At 33.4% G+C, this 21348-nt stretch overlaps 1 protein-coding gene across 1 annotated transcript in view; it reads right to left on the reverse strand.

The window, feature by feature from the left end:
- Positions 1-2416: 2416 nt before the first annotated feature.
- LOC129800537 (ras-related protein Rab-23) overlaps positions 2417-21348 on the reverse strand; it is a 38879-nt gene continuing 19947 nt past the window's right edge. The window contains exons 2-6 of the mRNA XM_055845002.1: positions 7671-7907; positions 7433-7495; positions 3140-3239; positions 2797-3043; positions 2417-2720 (exon numbers count right to left, since the gene is read on the reverse strand). Coding sequence (XP_055700977.1) covers positions 2614-2720; positions 2797-3043; positions 3140-3239; positions 7433-7495; positions 7671-7825 — 672 coding nt within the window. The 5' untranslated portion in view covers positions 7826-7907 and the 3' untranslated portion in view covers positions 2417-2613. The remainder of the gene's footprint in view (positions 2721-2796; positions 3044-3139; positions 3240-7432; positions 7496-7670; positions 7908-21348) is intronic.

The raw sequence follows: 21348 nt of genomic DNA on the forward strand, positions 1-21348 counted from the left end.
ACAATATTTTTGTTGAGACAATGGAGACTATGCAGATTTCCAATGCAAAAATTCTGCCGAGAATCTACAGATTTTCTGACAGAAATTCTGCCGAAAATCTACAGATTTCCTCTGAATGTACTAGAATACACCGTTACAATTCAAAAAACCTCCGAGTAAAATCGACAGGTAGAGCAATGATTTGACGGGGGATCAGTTCCACGATCTTAATTTTGTTCCCGAGCTAGAGGTCAAACGATACAAGATATCGATTTCCGGTTTTCAATGTCTCCCCCATAAGTAGACATGATCTCATACGGTCTTTTTTCCTTTCTCCCCTATAGCCCCTCCATCACCTGAAAACCATGTTCTCGGATATATTTTTGAGGTAGCCCAGGGAAACATTTCGTCCAAATATACCTATGACCGAAAAATTCGCCATTTTGAATTATTAAAGTTCAAAGATAAATCACTTTGGAGGGGTCATTTTATAGCCGATTTGGTAAAATTTGGATTTTTTGGGAAGGTATTGGAATTTCGAACCCGGCTGTATCGGTCTTCATCGGTAGTGATCGGTTAAGTACCGGTTCTCTTATTTTCAAATGCTTTTGTGATTTAAGAATCAATTAATTTAATTCTAACCTCAAAAAGATAAGAGATTATGGCTACTTAAAATATTTCTGAAAGATTATTATTATGTTATGAAATTATAATTAAAAGAAAAATTGTACATCACATTGAAAATTTTCTGCTTTGTGGATATCTTCTCTTTTGTGGTTAAGTAACACATAACCTTTTTGAAAAGAAATTGCAAAATTGTAAACTTTTTGCACAGTGATCGCAGAAAAAAATGGCGCGATTTATCGCTCAAAAATCTAAAATGCCGCCATTTTTTTTTAATTACAAAACCTTAAGTTTTTTTTCTCCTCAGAGATCGCATTACAGTAGGCTCTCGCTCAGTCGGTTCTTTTCCAATTTGACGGAAAAATTTGTTCACAATTTTCACGCTTGATTTTGAAGCAAATTTGCTCAAATTCGCCGTAGTTCGCCTTATCAGGGGCCCATCAAGCCTAATAAAAAGTGAAGCTATTTTTCACTTTTCTTTGAAAAAATTTTGAAGATATTGCACCGCGACTTATACAAATTTCCTCGTAGTTCTTGTATTATTTTGGCAAACATTATGAAATATGTATTTTTTGATAGTTTTTAATGCATGATTTCGAAATATATTAAACTGATAAATCAATTCTCTTTAGGAAAAAAGTTGCCAATATTCTTCAGTGCCTCTATGTAAAAACGTATGGAAAAATGAAGCGTCGAGAGGCCCCTGCTCTTATTTTATCCAGATTCTTTATAATTGAGCACTTTTTGTGGAATTTACAATTACTTTGACGCCCAAATCACTCGATAATTCTGATGATATTTTGCCAAAAATGCCCAATTGAGAGAGAATCTACTGTATTACAGTTTCTTGGATCTGATATCGCAAGATCACATATTTTCTGCACAAAAATCAACAGATACCACGACTTACTTCAGAGAAATCGTAAAATAATGAGATATTTTTTGCACAGAAGACAAAATTTTACGATTTTTGATAACTATAACTGATAACTGTACGATTATCGTAGAAAAATTGACCTATCGCATACGATTATCGCATTTTTGCAGAAAAAATCCAAAATGGCGCGATTTTTTGTTTAAAGATCGCAATGTGACGATGTTTTTCCATAGAAATCTCAAAATGGCGCGATTTTTTCATTAAAAAAAAAAACAAAAATGGCGAGTTTTTGTCCACAGAGTTCGCAAAATCGCATAATTTTTGAATAGAGATCGTAAGATCGCGCGATTTTTCTTTGGATCGCTCATGATTTCCTTGTTCTCTAAACTCTTTTAGACATTTTGGTCGTAAAAATGAATTTTTATTACTCGAGACAACGAATATTACTCAGGGGGTGACATTAGCTCTGAAAAATGCGTCCGATTTTAGTGTAAATTTTTCCCTGTTTTCGTACATATTTCACTAGATATCTCCAAAACTACGTAGGTTGCCAATTTAGGGTTTTCGGTTGCCTCTTCGTTATTAAATTGGCTTTTATTTTGTATTAGTATTTTTTGCTAATTCATTCTACAACGACAGAAAACAGCTAATAAACCCAAAAGGTTTTTCGGCGCGCTAGAAACATATGGGAAACATAGGAAATGTCATGCCCCTGATTAAACTCGTATTAACCAAATTAGATGATTTCTTGCTTAATTGTAGAGAATAAGCCTTTATTTCGTCTTAATATCGCTTTGCAGTCAGCTTATCAGGTCATAGAAAAAATTAATTATTCCTCAAAATTTCAATTCCAACCAATTCGAACCAGATTCGCATTAAGAATCCCACCTAGAACAAGCTAAAACCAGATAGTCTTTTTTTTCTTAATAAATTTAATGTGGATCTATAACAATGTCGCTAACTGTAGCAACAATTTCTTGAATAAGTGTTTTCTGTTATTAAGTCCATGCAAGGTATTTCGCGTGAATGACTCCGATGCACATGATCGTGGACGGAAAACACGATTGATCAGCATCCAAAATGGGTTTCTCTGGGGAAAATGTGGCGTTTTTTTTGTGTGTACATCCAAATCCTCAGAGAATGCGACATTTCTTCAGCATGGTCTTCTTCCGAGAGGGCTTTCTGCTGGGTCGCAGAATAATTGTGCCGTTTGTCTTGGCGAATGTTGGTCCAAAGGCACCTGGAGGGAAGTTATAAGAAAATGGTCAAAGTCAATGAGAGTCGTTCAGGAAGACTGAACACAATGGAATAATTACTGATTGTTGGTTGTCCCACTGTGACCACATTGCTGTACTGTTGCTTCATCAATTGATGGCATTTTGTGGCTAAATATCTAAAAACTGATCCTACATTCACATCCTCCTTCACTGATGTCCTAATTAGTCGACATCCCAGATGCCTTGCCAGCATTTCTGCCTCCTCTGGATGCACCACCGCCTGATCCATCAGATCCACTTTGTTCTGGACTATCACGGTCGGAATCTCACCACACTCATTCTCCACCTTTTTTTTTTGGTTGGAGCAAACCCAAAAAAAAAAAGAACAAATAAAAAGTAAATCGCGTTGCGCATGAAGCTCAATTAATGAAGACTAATTTACTTTCATCTTCCAGTCTTTAATTGCCTCGAAAGACAAACGATCTGTGGTGCTGAATGTCAGAACGCACGCCTGAGCTCCTCGGTAGTACGCTTTGGTTATTCTGCAAGAGAAAACAACCATCAAATTCATTGGATTTGCATAAAATTAGCAGTGTTAAATTTTCTTCATGAGTTCTAAGTCAATAGGAAGTTTAAAAGCTTATCAAAGGCCCTACTTCCTCTAATTAAGTTCTTAAAATTCCAACAATTGAGGTGTAAAGATTTAGAAAAAATTCCCTAATAAAATTGAATTAATTTTCCAGATCTTGATAAAACGAATTGGACTTCCTCTTTTATTTAAAATTAATCATTCGAATTTTGTAATTTGGGTAAATGTCCTAATTCAAAACCATTGCCAGACGCTTTAACTTTGACAGAAGATTCAACACATTAACTTCATATTTTTACTGGAGAGAATTACATAAATTTGCTCATTGACTCTTCTAGAATGTTACTGTTTAGTGAAAATTCTTTAAATATAATTTGAAAACTTCTTAAATACAGGAAAAATACGCGGGCGTAAAATGCTGCAATTGGAAACAAATTAATCCAAATGGAGACAAGGTAAAGTTTCTAATTGGAGACAAACAGTGTAAGTGAAACCGCGACGAAAGGGTTCCAAAACCTTGTTGAGTTGCTCCTGAGTGCAGAATTTGCTCTTATTCCTGGTCTTTCCTCCTTTCCCATCTAAAACAATAAGAAGATCTCTACAAAAAAAATCCTATTTCTGGCGTTCCCTATTGAAGCATTTGCAGACACTTCAGAAAAATCCTTTTTGTTCACGAAATAGGTAATTATTTCATTTGAAATCTTCACGTACCGTTAACAATGAAGATTAGCACTTAATTTAACTAAATTTAGCCAGAAATATGACATAAATGTTAAACAAAACGAATAAGGAACAATCACCTAATTGTGTTTTTCATTGGAAAACATGGTCGATCGATGAAAAATTCAATGGTGAAAAGGCACACTTTTAATTTTTCTGAGAAATTAACAAATTAAAATTTGTAACTATGAATGGTTTTTCGCTTTATTTGGAGTAAAATTAATTAAATAATGAAACTGTGTTATAGAAACTATATGAATATAGTAATGTAGTACTGTATTTATCATGAAAACAGTGACGTTTCCATTTGGAGTAGCGAAATATTTCCATTTAGAGCAGGTTTTGAAATAGCTTAATTTACCCTATTTGAAATTATAACAAAAGTGAATCGCTTCAGTGGTGAAGATAATTATTTCATCCTTTGTTGATTAAAACCAAAGTATCAGCGGGGATCCTTTGAAAATGTAAATTTTTTTCTGGGAATCTAGAAAATTCACACTTTAACTCTTTTTACTTTTAGGAATCGAAATATAAGACGAAACATATGAAAAAACACAATTTCCACTGACAAAAAAAATTTCCAATAGATTGAAAATGAAGTTAACCCTTTAAGGACGATTGGAACACCGGTGTCCCATAAAGAAAATAATTTTTCCTGACTACCCAGAGTTATTTTTTCCTTATGTTTGTACATAATTGCAAAATAGAAGGTTGAAGAAATCTAGGATATTTTTTGTAAGTCTCTAGCTATTTGCTATGTAGTAAATATTTAAGCTCAAAAATGACGAATTTTTAAATTCTCAAATTCATAATTAATTTTATTTATTTTTTATACTTCCAATTTTTTTAAGCGAAACCCTTTTGGCAATAAAAGCTACAATACTCATACGTAATATTTTTCATTAAAGCGAAAAATATTATTCATTGGTATTGTCAGAAAAATTACTTAAATTTTGGGGCTATTTTTGTCCTTATCGTCCATAGAAGCACAAAATACACCGAATCAGACTCTGTTGGACTTTCCAAGGTTAGATGTAAGACTTATCATTGATTATGTTTCTCAGTTTAATTTTTATTGTTGATTTTCAGTCCGTAAAAAGTGTCTCGTCGTTAAAGGGTTAAAAGTACTTTCGCATCATTTAGGGGTGACTGACTGGGGCAAAAAGTAACAAAACGGATATTTAATTTTTTACAAGCTACTCGAGCGATTCAAAAATTTCTAATTAGCGCAGTTTTCTAGGAAATTTACCACTCTACAACTTTGAGAAAGTAATATTCCTCTATTTTGTAAGGAAATACGTTTATCGAGCCGATTTGTAAAAGGGAATTTTGCGAAAATTCTCAAAAATGCTGGGACAAATAGTACCAGACATGGGGTATTATCACATTTTGATTCGCTTCATTACAGGCTTCCGTAAATTTGAAAAAAAAAATACCTAGAGGACATATTTTCATAGAAAATTTATTCATCTACAGATCATTTCATCTACAGAGAGAAAAGTCAGAAAAGCGCTTTTCAAGCTACAGGGCCCGCTTTGTAATTAGAGATGGTAAAATTTCAGAAATTTCACAGCAGTCGCCATCTACTTTAGGCCGAAATTCATGAAATTTCTTGAAATTTACCAACTCTATTTGTAATCCGGATGATTGGGAGACAATATGACAGATGTCCGCTTCGTAATCCGGATGGATTTTTTGAATTTGTTCAACGTCTCGAAAATATAATACAAGATTTCTTTGTAGAATTAGAATAAAAGTTTTAAAGAAGATTAAAAAGACCTAATTAGAGAATTCTATGCTATTATACTTCATTTATTGACAAAAACATCACAGGATAATTCATTTTCATTGCTGAACACACATGCATACATAACCTCAAAATGATTTTAAATGTAACTGTTGATAACTCGACCGGATTACGGCGATCCGGATTAGAGAGCGGGCACTGTATTTTAGAAAAAAAACACAAAAGACTGCAAATCGTTTGACCAATACAAACAACGACCGGCGAGACATGGTAATGACGTTTCTTCTCGCCGTGAGATATCAGAAATTGCTTCGCTTTCTGTTACTTTTTGCTCTATACGTTTTGTTACTTTTTACCCCAAGTGGTCATTTTTAATGAAAGGATTTCTGGAGAATAGAACCTTTGTGAAATTCTAAAATAGATAGCGGATTCGTATTCAAAGAATCCAAATTATTTAGAAAATATTCACCAGTAGTGCATCAATTTTGGAAAATAAGTAGGTAATAATTGTTATCTTCTGCAAGGGAAATATTTCAAAAATAGGACTAGAAATTTCGATATTTTTTATTTTCTAAATTCCTTGTTCGAATTTTAAGAAACTTACGACATTGAAGAAGGTCTATGGAGGCTATCTATAGAAAAAAAATTGAGCCGCTATCTTTTCTACCTTGGAACAAATTGAATTTTGAATTTTTCGATTTGTGACTTTTTGCCCCAGTCTCCCCTACCGTGTACCGGTTTTCAACCGATTTAAACCGATTTGTAAATCATTCGAAAGATCCCAAAAAGTAATTTTAAGAGTAATAAAATTGATTTTCGGACAAAAATTACTTAACGGTTCACAACCAATTTGAACGGATTTATAAAGCACTCAAAACTAGTCCCCGGCGAGTGGCCTTCAAAGTTGAAGCCAATTTCTTACTTTCACATACAAATGCGTATGGGAATTTTTCTGCACTCGTGATCGTTATGCTAAATATTCAAAAAGTGAGAAGGTTTTGTGTATTATAAGATACCTTTCCGTATGGAGGGATAAATATACTAAATTTTTGTTTAAATAAATTTTTTCCTTGGAGTACTGTGAGCTGAGTCCGAGATCAATTTAGGAATTGGCTTCAAATAGCTCCATATAAAAAGGCCAACTTGTCAGACGCTTGACTGAAAACATTAGTTATCGGTTATGAAGTGGATCATTACCAGTTTAAAATCGATTGGAACCGGTTCAGTTTTGTCAAAAATTTCCAAAACCTTTTCAATGAGACCTTTTCATTCCTTGAGCCTTTTTTTCACTTTTGACCTTGAAAAACCCTTATTAATTAAGAATGATTTAACAGTATTTTCACACATGGTCAATTGTCCGCCTGGGTAATCTCTAAAACATAAATATCCAGAAATGAAAAAATCGCACGACGCGTTTTTTAGTAATCCCAATAAAATATGGTTTTGGATGGGTGGAGGAATTAACAGGCATGTTAACGATCCTTGGATCGACTTATATGAGAATTAATTACTCAAATCTTCTAGTAAAAGATTCTATATTGAAGATTGGGCAAGTAGAAGCTTAAAGAATTGGAAGCAAAATTTCCAAAACCATCTTATCTTTACTTCCTGGTATTTAAATTTTTTGTCCGAATGTTGTGCTGCAACTTTAGAATAATGATAGCTATAAAGATACTCACGCGTCGAATTCTTCCTGACCAGCTGTATCCCACAGCATTATTCTAACATCTTCACCATCGATTCTGCAAAAAAAAAAAGAAATCAAAAGAAGAGTTAAATCTTCTACAAATTTAATGAATGTTTAAAAAAAAGCATAGAAAAACGTTAAAGACAGCGTAGAATTGCAGATTGGATGAAAATGGGATAAATTTACGGTTTTTGCTATATGAAATTTTGTAAAAATAAATGAATTCTCACTCAATTTGTCGCTCCAGGAAGTCTACGCCGATGGTCTTTTTGTAGTCCTTGGTGTAGATCCCTTTGCAGTAACGCTGAATCATTGAACTCTTTCCCACACCGCCATTCCCCACAATCACGACTTTTATCGCAATCTCCAGTTCCTCCTCCCTCATGGTGATGAAATGACACTGAATGGCATCCAATTACGCGAACGTGCTCCCCATCTTCAGGCGGGAATCTCCACTTCCTGATCTCCTGCAGCAAATAAATAAAATTAACCAATCAATACTAGAAGATCTTTTTCACCAAGGGATTGAGACTTGGAAGATAGCGTGACATCGAACGATTAACACCGGGAGAATTTTCTCAAGTCATGTCAAGTGAGTGATAAGAACCCTTTTGAGATGCTCTTCTCTTTTCAATCTCTCCTCAGTTACTTCTTGCACGCCAAATCAGCTGTACATTTGCAATTTGCAGTTTATAGTACCTCTGCATGAGTAATTATCAATTAGCATCTAACATGTGTTAATAAGCTGACAAAAGCTTTTGGAATCAACCTCGAGGAATTTCCTCACCTCAAAAATCTATTGTGAGAAAGATTTTCTTATTGTTTAGTTGGTCGGAAGAAGAAGTTCAACAGCGAATTTCTCATTTTCTCTCCACACCCAGAAACTTATAAGCTTCTTGAGCAACATTTCACCTGGACGATTAATCATCTCTATAACTTAATGGCTCTGCACAGTGTGAACATTTCCTCGAATCACAGGCAATTTTGCCAAATGACTCTCAAAGTGATTGTCCGCAATCGCTCAAACTTTGAACACACATGAGGGGTCTTTAAGTGCCGTAATCGAATAGTGCAATTAAAATTCTTCTAAAAAAAGGGGTGGAGAAATTAAGACTTTGCAGAATGCCAGCAGAACTCATGAGTTAGATGCTATGCTTTTTACATTATTTCATAGAAGGGACAAATCATTGGCTCATCTTCATCATGCTTTTATAATATCATATCACATTCTTATGTTCGTCGGATGGAAGTGGACTAGCCCAGAATAAAAGCCTTTTCTTCTCAGAGCTTTCGGTGCACTACGCACTTTCTTCAGTGTTCGAAAATGTCACAATACATCTGGGGCAACGTCTTAGTTCGGGACAGTAAGGATGTCTTCATTGGGTACAGATAATAGGGGAAACCGGGGCACCACCAAACACGGGGTACCACCAAACACTAATTTTTATTTCTAAACTACTTGGATTATCTCGACCATTCCTTCACTGGACAAGCATCCCTATAGTGCCTATAAATTCCTATCGGTCTTATTCTCTGATATCCAATAACCGATTAAAAAATCGCAGTGTTTGGTTGTACCCCGTGTTTGGTGGTGCCCCAGTTTCCCCTAAGATTCATACACTTAACAAAAAAATTACAGCGAGACCCAAGCAGCAATTTTTTCTTAAAATAGTCTTGTAGAATTCCTTAAGTAAGGCACTATAGAACCAAAAATCTATTTATTTACTTATAACGCTCTTGTTTCCATCACTGAGATTACTATAAGTAAAGTGGCGCACTGTTAAGGATCTTAAGAGCTGCTATAGGAATTTCAACGGAAAATTTTCACTTTAAGTCTTTTAAAAGTGCACTAAAAGAGTTATCTAGTACTTGGTTCTATAAGGCAGCTATTTTGCTTCTTGGGGAATCTCCTATTTTTATAATATTTTTGCCTACCCAGAAATTTTAATATTTACACATGATTTTTGTATTCAAATTAATGGTATATGTTGTTACAACTAAAATTTCTACAATTAAAACTATGCTAAAATGTATTCAAAACTACCCAGAAATTTTTGATTTTACCCACAAAACATTTGTTTAAGTATTTTTCAAGAAATATTTAAAATAAATGTAGAAATTTTCAAGATAAATGTTATGATGTATTTAAATCAAAAAATACTTTAAAATCAAATGTATTCTACCATTACTATATTATGTATTCTACCAATTGTATTCTACCCATAATTTCATTTGATTTTACCCAGAAAAACATTGAAACTACCCATAAAATTTTTCTCAGTGATAATTAACTTTCTTTTTCTTGGCGCTCTATTCTGGCTTTCTTTGACTTTTATTCTGAGCTAGTTCGCTCCCACCCGACGAACACCGGATTATCGTTCAAAAATTGAATATACGTCGGCTCTCCTTGTTGTCCCAATCGAGGTCGCGAGCTAAGAACACCCAATTTAGAAGTCCACATCTGTCGATCTTTCGCCATCTGGAAACTCTTCGCGGGCGATTTCAAGGGGTTCTAAAACAAGTTCCTGAATTTTATTCAGCCACCTTGTCTTAGGTCTGCCCCGAGGTCGACGCTTCCTCACAAAGGCTTTCATAGCTTTTCTGGGGAACGTTTTATAAATCCTGGAATATCCTTCAAGTTTTTAAAAACTTGAAAACACTGGCTTCGAACCCATCGAACACTTCATAATTTCCCACATTCTTCAATCATTCAATATCTCAGGGGGGTGACACTAGCTCTGAAAAATGCGACCAGTTTTAGTATAAATTTTTTCCTGTTTTCGTTCACATTTCACAAGATATCTTCAAAACTACATAGGCTGTCAATTTGGGGATTTCGGTTGCCTATTCTATATTAAATTGGCTTTTATTTTGTATTTGTATTATTTGCTAATTCATTCTACAATGACAGAAAATAGCTAATAAACTGAAAAGTTTTCTCGGCACGCTAGAAACCTAAAGAAAACATAGGAAATGTGATGTCCCTGCAATACCTATAATCTTAAGTCAAGAATTCATTAAAAGAAATTATAAAAAAAATGGATTATTTGGCTTTATTATAGAAACAGCTTTAAACTAAAAAATAACCAAAATTGAGACTTAGTTCAACTTAAAGGCATATTCACCCAAAAATCACTATTGCTTTTATAGACTTTAAGGGTCCTTTTTTTAATGTTGCTTGCTTTCCAAAAAGCCCAAATTAATTGAATTTGGATTAAATATGACTTTATGATGTTTTTTTAAGATATATTTTACAAAATCTAAAAATTAAAAACTTCAAATGGAATTTTAGAAGGACCTTGCGGAAGCTTCTAAAGCTTTTTGTAAAAAATATGCCGTCTTAAAGGACCTTTCAGGGTATCACTTTAAACTTTCCACATCTGCTCAAAATAATCAAGATCGGTTTAGCATTGAATTTTTAAGGAACTTTTAAATGAAAATTCACAGAAAATAATTTACGTCTCATGGTGTCTACACACTAAAAGCAATTTTCGTCAAAAATTGCCTTTTTCAGAAAAAAAATCTGACGTTTCTGGTTACAACGATAGGGGATATTTTCTTTAAAAGACATTTTTTAAAGAAATTTCTCATAGTGTATAGAGGCCGTTTAAAGAGGATTTTCCATTCAATTTTTGATCATTTTTCTGACACTTCTAGAAGCGGTTTTCTGTTTTCTTACTGTCATTAGCAAGCCTGCAGCTTACGAAATCCCAAGGTTTCATCAAGATCGGATTCATATGAAATTATAAAGCACTTAATCATATTTTATCAGATTTTAATTCGTATTTTCAGACGATTCCCGGTAAGATTAAATAAAAAGGCTTTCGTACATTTAAAAAAGCTTGATTTAAGAACATATCTTATTCAGACTAGGTTTAGCCCAGTTCCCGAAGATCTCAAAAATCTAAATAACAAGCCATTTTATTGATTTTTCAAAATCTAATGGAATATTTGTCATTAATATTCAATCCTAAACAACAATTTCCTAAAAAATCTTGCCTGATAAGGAATTAGAGGACTTAAGCCAGATGGCTAAGCCTTAGGTCTGAAGAACGTATTACGGGATACTATTTATTCTCAAACTTAAATTTGAGTTTGGGTTAAAAGTTTAGGACTAAGTTTACTAAGTACAAAGTTTTACTAAGAGCCAAAGGACACTAAGAGAATTCTGTATCGACATGACAATGTCATATGACATATTTTTGTAGTAACGTCGTGAGCAAGACAACGTAAAAGCCCAATGAGTATCGAATGGCTATTGCAAGGAGCTTTATGAAACCCTAAATGAGTGATACGAATCTGATTTTCAATTAATTTCTCCAAAACTTAAAAATTTTAAAATTTCTCACATGACATTGTCATACTGTTATAAAATTCCCCTACAGGCTAGTACAGTCATTTGGCATATATAAATTGAAAAAGTTAAAACAATATTACAGCGAACAAATAAATAAATTAAATAAATAATAATATAAATATAATTAAATTATACAAACTTCAAAAAAGTGAGAATAACTGGTTATACCGCCCTAAATCTATTCAGATCTATGAAAAAAAAAATTGTATCTTTGTTTAAATCCGTCAAAATCGGTTAAAAATGGATAAAAAGATATAATTTCAAGAAACAGTTCCTAAGTTAATTTTATTGGCAAAATATTCTTATGATGGTTTTAGTAAAGTATTTTATTGATTTTACTCTAAAGCTGGATTCACATGATGAAAATTTGCATGATAAATTTTACTTTGTAATTCTCAATTTAATTCCCAACTGTTCCCAATTTCAAATCAAATGCGCGCGCGACAAAAATCAGCTGTCAAATCAATTGTGCGGTGCGCGTGAAGCAAATTTGTTTGTTTTCGTGAGTAAAAATTCACGGAGGAGAGAAAAATACAGAATATTTGGGCAGAGAGTATTCCAAGGATTCCAACCATTGCCCTCGTGTGTGATATCTTGGTGGAATGTGTGTGTATTTGTACAGAAAGACTCAGGTTTGAGATGTGTCATGTGGAGCACAATGTTATCCCGAAATATAACCCAGCAACACGGAGGAATCAGGACAGGACCATCAGCAAAACGTGTAAGAACCACTCCAACAATAGAAGTGCTGTTTTTCCACGAGAACTCAAGAATTGAAATGTCCGGAATTGATTTTGAAGGAAGCTTGTGTGGTGTCAGCATCGCATCCGGAGGTTGCACCTGAACCGCAGAACCTCGGGGAGGATCTCTCACCAGTTGTAACAAGTAAGAAATTACGATTACTGTTTGTTAACTGCGAAAATTTGACAGCCGATTTTTGTCGCACGCGCATTTCATTTGAAATTGGGAACAGTTGGGAATTAAATTGAGAAATAAAATCATCTTTATGAAAAATTTCTACGCAAAAGTGCGTAAGCCTCAGCCAATCAGATTGCTCTATTTTTGTTTATGTATTTTTTCTTATGCACTTTTTCATCATGTGAATGAGGCTTAAGCTTAAATTTATAAAGATTGAATTAGATTTTTTGCGATTTTTTAAGAAGACTCATTTATTGCGGACGAAAAACGTTTGGTTTTTTTGGAAATAATCTTCTAGAAATATTCTTCTCAAATATCAATTTACATCATTTCAAATGTGCCCTCTCTACTAAAATCCTGGCTACAGCCTTTCTTATCAACAAGTGATTTTAATGAAATCAGGATGAATCCTTTTGGCTTTGTATGTCAAAGTTCTTTGAATCTCAAAATTCAGGATTAGATTACGTTAACAATTAGCCTATTGTACTCTATTTGCCCCTTGTTCATAACTGATTTCAATCGATTTATAATTTGCCTAATAGAGAAGGTAAACAATGGAGCTAAGCCAGGTCTGAATGTATAAGGCTAAGGCATATCAATTTGGGTTTTTCAAAGGACCCTACACTGAGAAAAAAAGAGGATGCGATTAACTTTCTTTCCTCATAACTTTAACAATTTTTAGGTGTAAAAATATATCAACATTTTTTAATGTTAATTTTACACCTTTTTAAGGATAAAATTAACATGAAAAAGGGTAACTTTGACCCCCAAATACACCTAAAAAGGGTAATATTTACACCGATTTTGGATCAATACTGCAGGGTAAAATTAACATTTCCGGAATGTTATTTTAACATTTTCGGATTTCTCTCAGTCAGTGATAGAATAAAATGTTCGTAAGATTACAAGAACGATCTTATTTTTTATCTAACTTTCTTTTCCTTAAAATATACATTACGATTGTATTGGTTTTGTTACTGTGCTTCTCTTCTTGACTTTGAGCAAAAAAATTCATAGTCGAAATTAGCATGGCTATAAATTAAATGTACATTTGTTTCTCTCATTTCTTTAAACTCACCCTAATAGATTCTCATTTGAGTTAAAAGAATTAGCAAAAAATTAGAAAATTCGCGGATGAATATATCAACTTTTAAACTTGTTTCAAAATTAAAATAAAATCTTAATATCGCTAGAATAAGCAAACTAATGCATTTTATAGAGAAAGATACAGTTTTTCGCGACATAGATGTAAGCCAAAGAAAAGAAGAAATTCAAAAGCTTTCTCTGCCATTTTTCCAATTATAATTCTCTGTTCAATGATTTATTATTATTATGTAAAAAAATCACATGAGAGACACTCGAGTTCCCTTTCATTTCTCCGCCTCAATTTGACGGAAAAAGATGATTGTTTGGGCGATGAGGAAGTTTTGTGTGAAGAAAATCACATACAATTCGACGTGATCTGTTTTTTTTTTGGCGGGAACTCCTCTAAAAGAGTGAAAACACAGAAATACTTCTTTACTAATGCCGATTGTGATAATTATCGTGTTTGAAGATGATTTGTGGAGTCTCAATACACATCTCTAATGACTTGTGTTGCTTATTTTTGCTATTTTACCTTAGCAATGAATTCTCACCTTCTCTTGCAAAGGCATTCGCACCTTCGACTTCTGGTCATTGACATAAAAGACGCCAAGAAGCAATCGAGCGTCAAAGTGAAGAGATAAAAATTTAATTTCATTATAATTCAGTTGAAATACAACGTCAGAGATGAAAGAAAATGAAGAAGGAACGAAAGGTAATAGTCACATCTGGGGGGATATATTTTTCTTTTGTGGAATATTCGTTCATTTGGCGCGCGAGTTTTAAGAAAAGAGATATTGGATACTTATAGAGATGTGTACACCAATAAAAAGTCATCACCTTTAGAAACTCTTTTGCAATCATCTTGCACAATACACTGCACTGAGGAGTTTCTAATTTAATTAATTAATCCTAGTCTGAAGAACTTCAATAGAATTCTCACCATGTCTTGAGAAAGAAATTCCAGAAAGATTTTGCTATATTACTGCTATGACCTGAAAATGGAATCTGTTATTGCCATTCAATTTCCTCTGCAATCATCTTTTTTCATTAAATTATTCCAATATTATTGAATCACAGCGGGTAAGAACTGAAACAAAAATTTCATTTTTCAATTACAAGTAATTAGGTTAAGTCAAATTTATGTAAATGTGTCTTTTAAATGGAAGTCATTAAGGAACACGAGGTTATTGAGCTAAAAGAAAAATCTAAGGTTTAATTAAAGAGAGTTTGTTAAGACCATAATTTCATTTCAGTTTTAGTTTATGTCTCTCGGAACCAATGATCCGTTGTATTAATAATTTTTTTGAAAAAAAACTATGAGCGAATTTCTCAACAGATTTAGGGTAAGCAGGGGCCCATCAAGCCTAATAAAAAGTGAAGCTATTTTTCAGTTTTCCTTGTAAAAATTTTGCAGATTTTGCACTACGACTGAAACAAATTTGCTCCTAGTTCTTGTGTTATTTCGGCGAACATTATGAAATATATATTTTCATATAGATTTTAATGCGCGATTTTGAAATATATCAGACTGATAAGTCAATTCTCTTTAGGAAAAATCTTGCCAATAGTCTTTAGTGCCTCTATGCAAAAACTTATAGAAAAATGAAATGTCGAGAGGCCCTTGTGGTAAGTTTAGTTTCCTGAGAATTTGTACATCGATTCCAATCGGTTTTGATCCGATAACGAACATAGATCACTCTAAGTCGAAAAATAATCTAAAAAAATCATTTTTCATAAGGGTATTTTATACTTAAACAACTAAGAAAAACTGGAGAAAATCAACAAACCAAAACATTTTTAATAATTCTTATTATTTATTATTATTTTTCAAGGATTTGACTATAATGACCAGCGTACAATAACTTTTGTTTGTAAACATGTTTTCAAAATTTCCTATGAGAATGACCGAGATAACTAGATCTAGATCTCATTCACTCTCACTGAAATGTCAAAAACATGTTTACTAAACAAAAGTTATTGTGCGTTGAGCATAACGATCTGCAAAATTTATTTTTCGTCCCTTTAGGTTCAACGGATAGTTTTACTTTAACTATCTTTCTCACCAATTTGACAAAACCGTAAGAATAAAAAAATGCACAAAACGCCGGAAAAACTCAATTCAAAGTTTTTGATGTTCGCCTGAGGGCTGACTATCTCTTCGGTAGGAGAGACTGGGGCAAAAAGTCACAAAACGGATATTTTATTTTTTACAAGCTACCTGAGTGCCCCAGAAATTTCCAATTAGCGTAGTTTTATGGGAAATTTACCGCAGTGCAACTATGTAAAAGTCATTTTCCTCTACTACTCTTTACCTTTTGTTACTTTTTACCCCAAGTGAACGTTTTTAATAAAAATATTTCTGGATCTTCGTTAAATTCTAAAATAGATAGCGGCTTCGTATTCAATTTTAGGAAATATTCACCAGCACAAATTTTGAAAAATAAGTAGGTAATAATTGATATCTTCTTCAAGAAGAATATTTCATAAATACGGCTAAAAATTTCGATATTTTTTTTCTAAAATGCCTTATTCTAAAAGAACCTTACGATATAGAAGAAGGTCTATTGAGGCTATCTATGAAAAAAAAAATTAAGTCGCTATCCTATTTATCTTGGAAGATATTGAATTTTGAAATTTTCGATTTGTGACTTTTTGCCCCAGTCCCTCTTACTGATTATTTACTTTCGAAAGACAGTGTTCGAATATTTCAAATTGTCTTCTGTAGATTTTTACTGCTCGAAATCAAAGAGAGGGTAGATCAGTCAGGATGACGGCATTACTTGTGGACTTTGTCTTTACTTATTGCCTTCTCGCAAAAAAATTTACAATGTCACAAAATGATTTAGAAAACCTCAAAATTGAAAATATTTAATTTCTTGTAAATGCATATTACATTTTTTCGGTTTTAGGTGTAATTTTGTGCTAAAAATTTCGATAAGCCCATAAGTAAGGACAGGCCACAAGTAATGCCGCCACCTGGATCTTAAATGGCAAAGAAAAAAAGCCATAAATGAACATTATCTCGGATGTTTTTTCCTTTTTTCTCGCCTACAAAACCGTGTTTTTTTATTCGGAAACGGCACTATTTCTTTTACTTTCGGATATGTCTTAGACAAGCGCTTGGCAAGTTGGCCTTTTTATATGGAGAGCTATTTGAAGCCAATTCCTAAATTGATCTCGGACTCAGCTCACAGTGCTCCAAGGAAAAAATTTATTTAAACAAAAATTTAGTATATTTATCCCTCCATACGGAAAGGTATCTTATAATACGGAAAAACTTCTCACTTTTCAAATATTTAGCATAACGATCACGAGTGCAGAAAATTCCCATACGCATTTGTGTATGAAAGTAGGAAATTGGCTTCAACTTTGAAGGCCACTCGCCGGGGACTAGGTCTTAGAGGTAGCCTATATGCGAACATTTCGTCCAAAGATACCTACATGATGAACTTTTCATCCAAACATAACTATAATCTGTAAAATCGCCATTTTGAATTATTGAAGACGAAACGTCTGTCCTTGGAGGGCTCATTTATTTATCGATTTGATTAAATTTGGATTTTTGGCAAGGTTCTAATATTTCTTATCCAGCATCCAGCTATATCAGTCTCAATCTGTAATGTCAAGTAATCGTAATTGATTTATTTTTCTTTCTTTATATTTACACGAAAGTATGTTACGAATGAGAAGAACGTTCTAAAATGCACACTTCTTAACTAATTTTCTAGTTCAGAATTGTTTTCCGATTTATGAATGAATTTAATCGGTAAACCCTTATTGCATCCAAAAAATATGCATAAAGATAAATCACAGAGAAATCTATTTCATAAGTTTGAACATACTGCAAAGCAGGGACGTTTTGCTCTCTCTTTTTTGTTATATTTTTAGTTAGTTTATCTATAAATTTAGGTTATTTACAAATCGATTTTTCGACATCCTGATTCAGACTCACCCCTTAACGATAGTGAAGTAGGAAGGAATATTTCCGTTTTTGTTTTTGATCCTCGATTTCTAATTCTCTAAAGAAAAAGTAATTTAAAATGTAAGGTTAACGCAAGAATGCCATAAAACTTACATAGCGAAAGACGTATTTTACGAGTTTAGCAAAATGATATCATATATTATTCTATCACTGAGAAAAAAGAGTGCGATAAACTTTTTTGCTCATAACTTTAACACTTTTTAGGTGTAAAAATATATCAACATTTTTTAATGTTAATTTTACACCTTTTTAAGGGTAAAATTAACATGAAAAAGGTTAACTTTAACCCCCAATATACCTAAAAAGGGTAATATTTACACCGATTTCGGATAAATATTGCAGGGTAAAATTAACATTTCCGGAATGTTATTTTAACTTTTTCGGATTTCTCTCAGTGATCAATTCTTTCACACTCTTGCATTTCTTAGCATATTCAAATTCGAACTAAAATACTTCACCAAATTGATTAAATTTGATACTGTATTTCATTAAAATATTTTATCCATATTTTTTGCATTGGAAATACTTTTCTCAGACACTCAGATGTTATCTCTGGCAAAAGTCGTGACACAGTACAGAAATTAGTTTTTTAGTTGAGTTTAACAGGTTAGAATTGAATGCAAATTAAACAAATGGAATGCAAATGTAGTTCAATTCGATGAATATGCCAAATAAATTTATTTGTCTTTTAAATTCTAAAAATGTATTATTACAATTTTATCCGATATTTTAAAATCTACAAATTTTTAGGTTAAATTCAACATAACCTCACTCTCCAACGAAATGATCTCAATGAATCTCATCAGTGATGCTTTTGATGTACTTAATATCTTTCATTTCCTATGAAATTTATTAAATTTACACAATAATCTACCTCTGTGATTTCTCACGAAATTTGTATTCTTGGAAATGGAGAAATTTATTATTATTCAGTGCATCATTGAGTCTCTTCCATAAATGCAAAAATTAAATTCGCATTTAAGATGATGAGTTGTGCTGCACAGAAAATATTTAATAGGATTTTTACGCACAATTATTCACTATTTTTAACTTTCTCCCTTTCGATAATCTCACGGAAACTTCTCCAAAAATGCAAAGAAATATTTTAATCAATTTCTTATGGTCAAAGCGAAAGAAGAAATAGTGTTTTCTCATAGAAAACATAATATACTGGTTCATGTTGAACCACATTAGACAAGTATGAGATAACAGAGCCAGTTTCTTGTGCAAAAGATCATCCAACGAGGAATCTTTTCCTCAATTCACCATAGAGAATTTTCTTATGTAATTTATTCCTGTTTGAAATATCTACAAATGTGCACCAGAGACTTCAGTGTTGAAGAGGTATACGGTGTTGTGCGAGATTAAACCAGGAAACTTATTGGTTTTCGTCTCAAAGACCTTGCTTCTGAGATTATATTTCTTGTTATTTAATTGTTATGTGCACTTCAAAGAGCTATTCAAAATGATTTAAGACATTTCTAACTCTATAACTCTATTTTCTTCTTGCAAGAATATTAAAGTTTAACTAAAGCGATCACAGTTCTTGATTAGGATTAATTGATAGACACACCCTGGAATAATTTTGCTACATGCCTTATGGTATCTTCCAAAGAAACGTCTTCCCCAATCAGAATGCATTCAATCGCGTAATTCACTGCCAGAGATCGTTTTGCGGTAAATTTTCGAGAGTAAGAAAAAAACCAGAAATTGCTACTTTGCATCAAAATTTACGATTGGCACACATTCTACTGGAAGTTCTCCATGGTAGAAATGTGCCAATATTCAACTGAGGAAGAGACACAATTTCTTAAGCACTCCCATGGCGTCTTTTCTTATATAATGTACCGTTTACTGGCCACGCTTTTGCTCCATCGGATTCTGGTGTCGCCAATTTCTACACGAGCGATATCTTTGATACAAATTGGCCTTTATGCCATTGATCTTTCAGGTGAACCTAATTAGTCACCTTTAACACGTGATCCAAATAAATGCGGTGGTGTCCCTAAATCAATCTTTTGATCTCTAACCACAGCGAAAATAATCATTTGTACGTAGAAAGGCTTCAGATCGTGTTCTTACAAAATTAATTCATAATACTGTTATAGAAGCCTCGAGGGTATTTAGAATAATACAGTGTAATAGCATTAATATTGTCGAGATCATTATCCACAAAAGTATGAGGAATATCCAGTGGGAGAGACTATAAGTTTTTGCAGTGGGAGCTTTGTCGTTTTGCTCACATTATTTTTCAAAGTTTTACTTAGAATACTTAAAAGGCATCTGTAAAGCAAATTCTTCAAAGGTTATGTTTTAAATTTGAGGTTAGAGTACGATATAACCTCAAAGTTATGTAATCTCTAGACTTTTTATAGTGCAGTGTTTCAGGATTGCAAAAAATCTTTTAAAATGCGTTGTTTTATGATATCTCTACATCGACCACTCAGCATATAAGTCGAACAACTCGATTTTTTACGAAAATCATTTTTTTTCGGATACTTCTTTAGGGGAAGTGAGGGATGGTTCGCACGCGCGAGCCTTCAAACAATGTGGATTTTCTCTGTGTTTAAAAAGAGCTGATTTCTTATTTCTTAGGAATAAGATAGATAATCATAAATCTTATCTTCACTGCAAAAATAGACAACCTAGCCCTTCTTTCCTAGATTCTATGATCATAAATACAAAATTGGCCCAAAATGGGTAATTTTGATGATGCACATTTCATATGATTTTTCACAGATAAATTCATTTTCAGAAAAAATCACTTACATCAGTGAATGAAGGGTTAATGTGGGTTGATATTTACATAACAATTTTTTGCATCAGAGCGAAATTATGTTGAGAGTACTGGAATATTCACAAACGCTACATATCGTGTAGGTTCAATCGCTTAAACTGTTATGGTCCGCACGCCCATCAGGCAACTCCAACTAGAAAATCCTAACCTCACTAATAACCGTTTCCCAATGTGAGTGTATGTTGTGATTTGGTCAAGAGTGCAAAAAACAATCAAAGGATAATGGACCAAGGAAAAAGAAAGGGGAGAGTGATTGACGAGAATCGTATGGTAGCTGCTCTCACAGATGTCAAGAACAAAAGGATGCCTCAACACATGGCTGGCATTATCCCGAAGTCAACTTTGTACTCTCGTTTAAAGATAGTTGAACTGCTTGGAGAGAAGGGAGAAAACGGCCTGAAGATCACTGATCGGTACAGCAAAGATGCAGCGACAGCGAGACAGGAATTCACTGATATCGATGAGGGACTCCTCAGGGTTTATCTTCGAGCCTCTTCACAACTGAACTATGTTCTCACTATGACACATACAAAGGAATTGGCCTACAGGTTCGCCATATATCTGCAACGACTTCTGCTGAGAGCAAAAGGCCAAAGCTGGCAAAGATTGGGCGCGGGGATTCTTAAAGAGGCACAGGTATATTTCTTAAAATCACAAGGTCTGGAAATCTTTAACAATATTTCGAGTAAAACTGAAGTTATTGACTAGGTGTTCAGTCTCTTTCGATGTACTGAGTATGCAGGCTCACAGTTGTTACCGAGAGCTGCT

This window comes from Phlebotomus papatasi, chromosome 2, assembly GCF_024763615.1.
Source record: "Phlebotomus papatasi isolate M1 chromosome 2, Ppap_2.1, whole genome shotgun sequence".
Classification (NCBI taxonomy): domain Eukaryota; kingdom Metazoa; phylum Arthropoda; class Insecta; order Diptera; family Psychodidae; genus Phlebotomus; species Phlebotomus papatasi.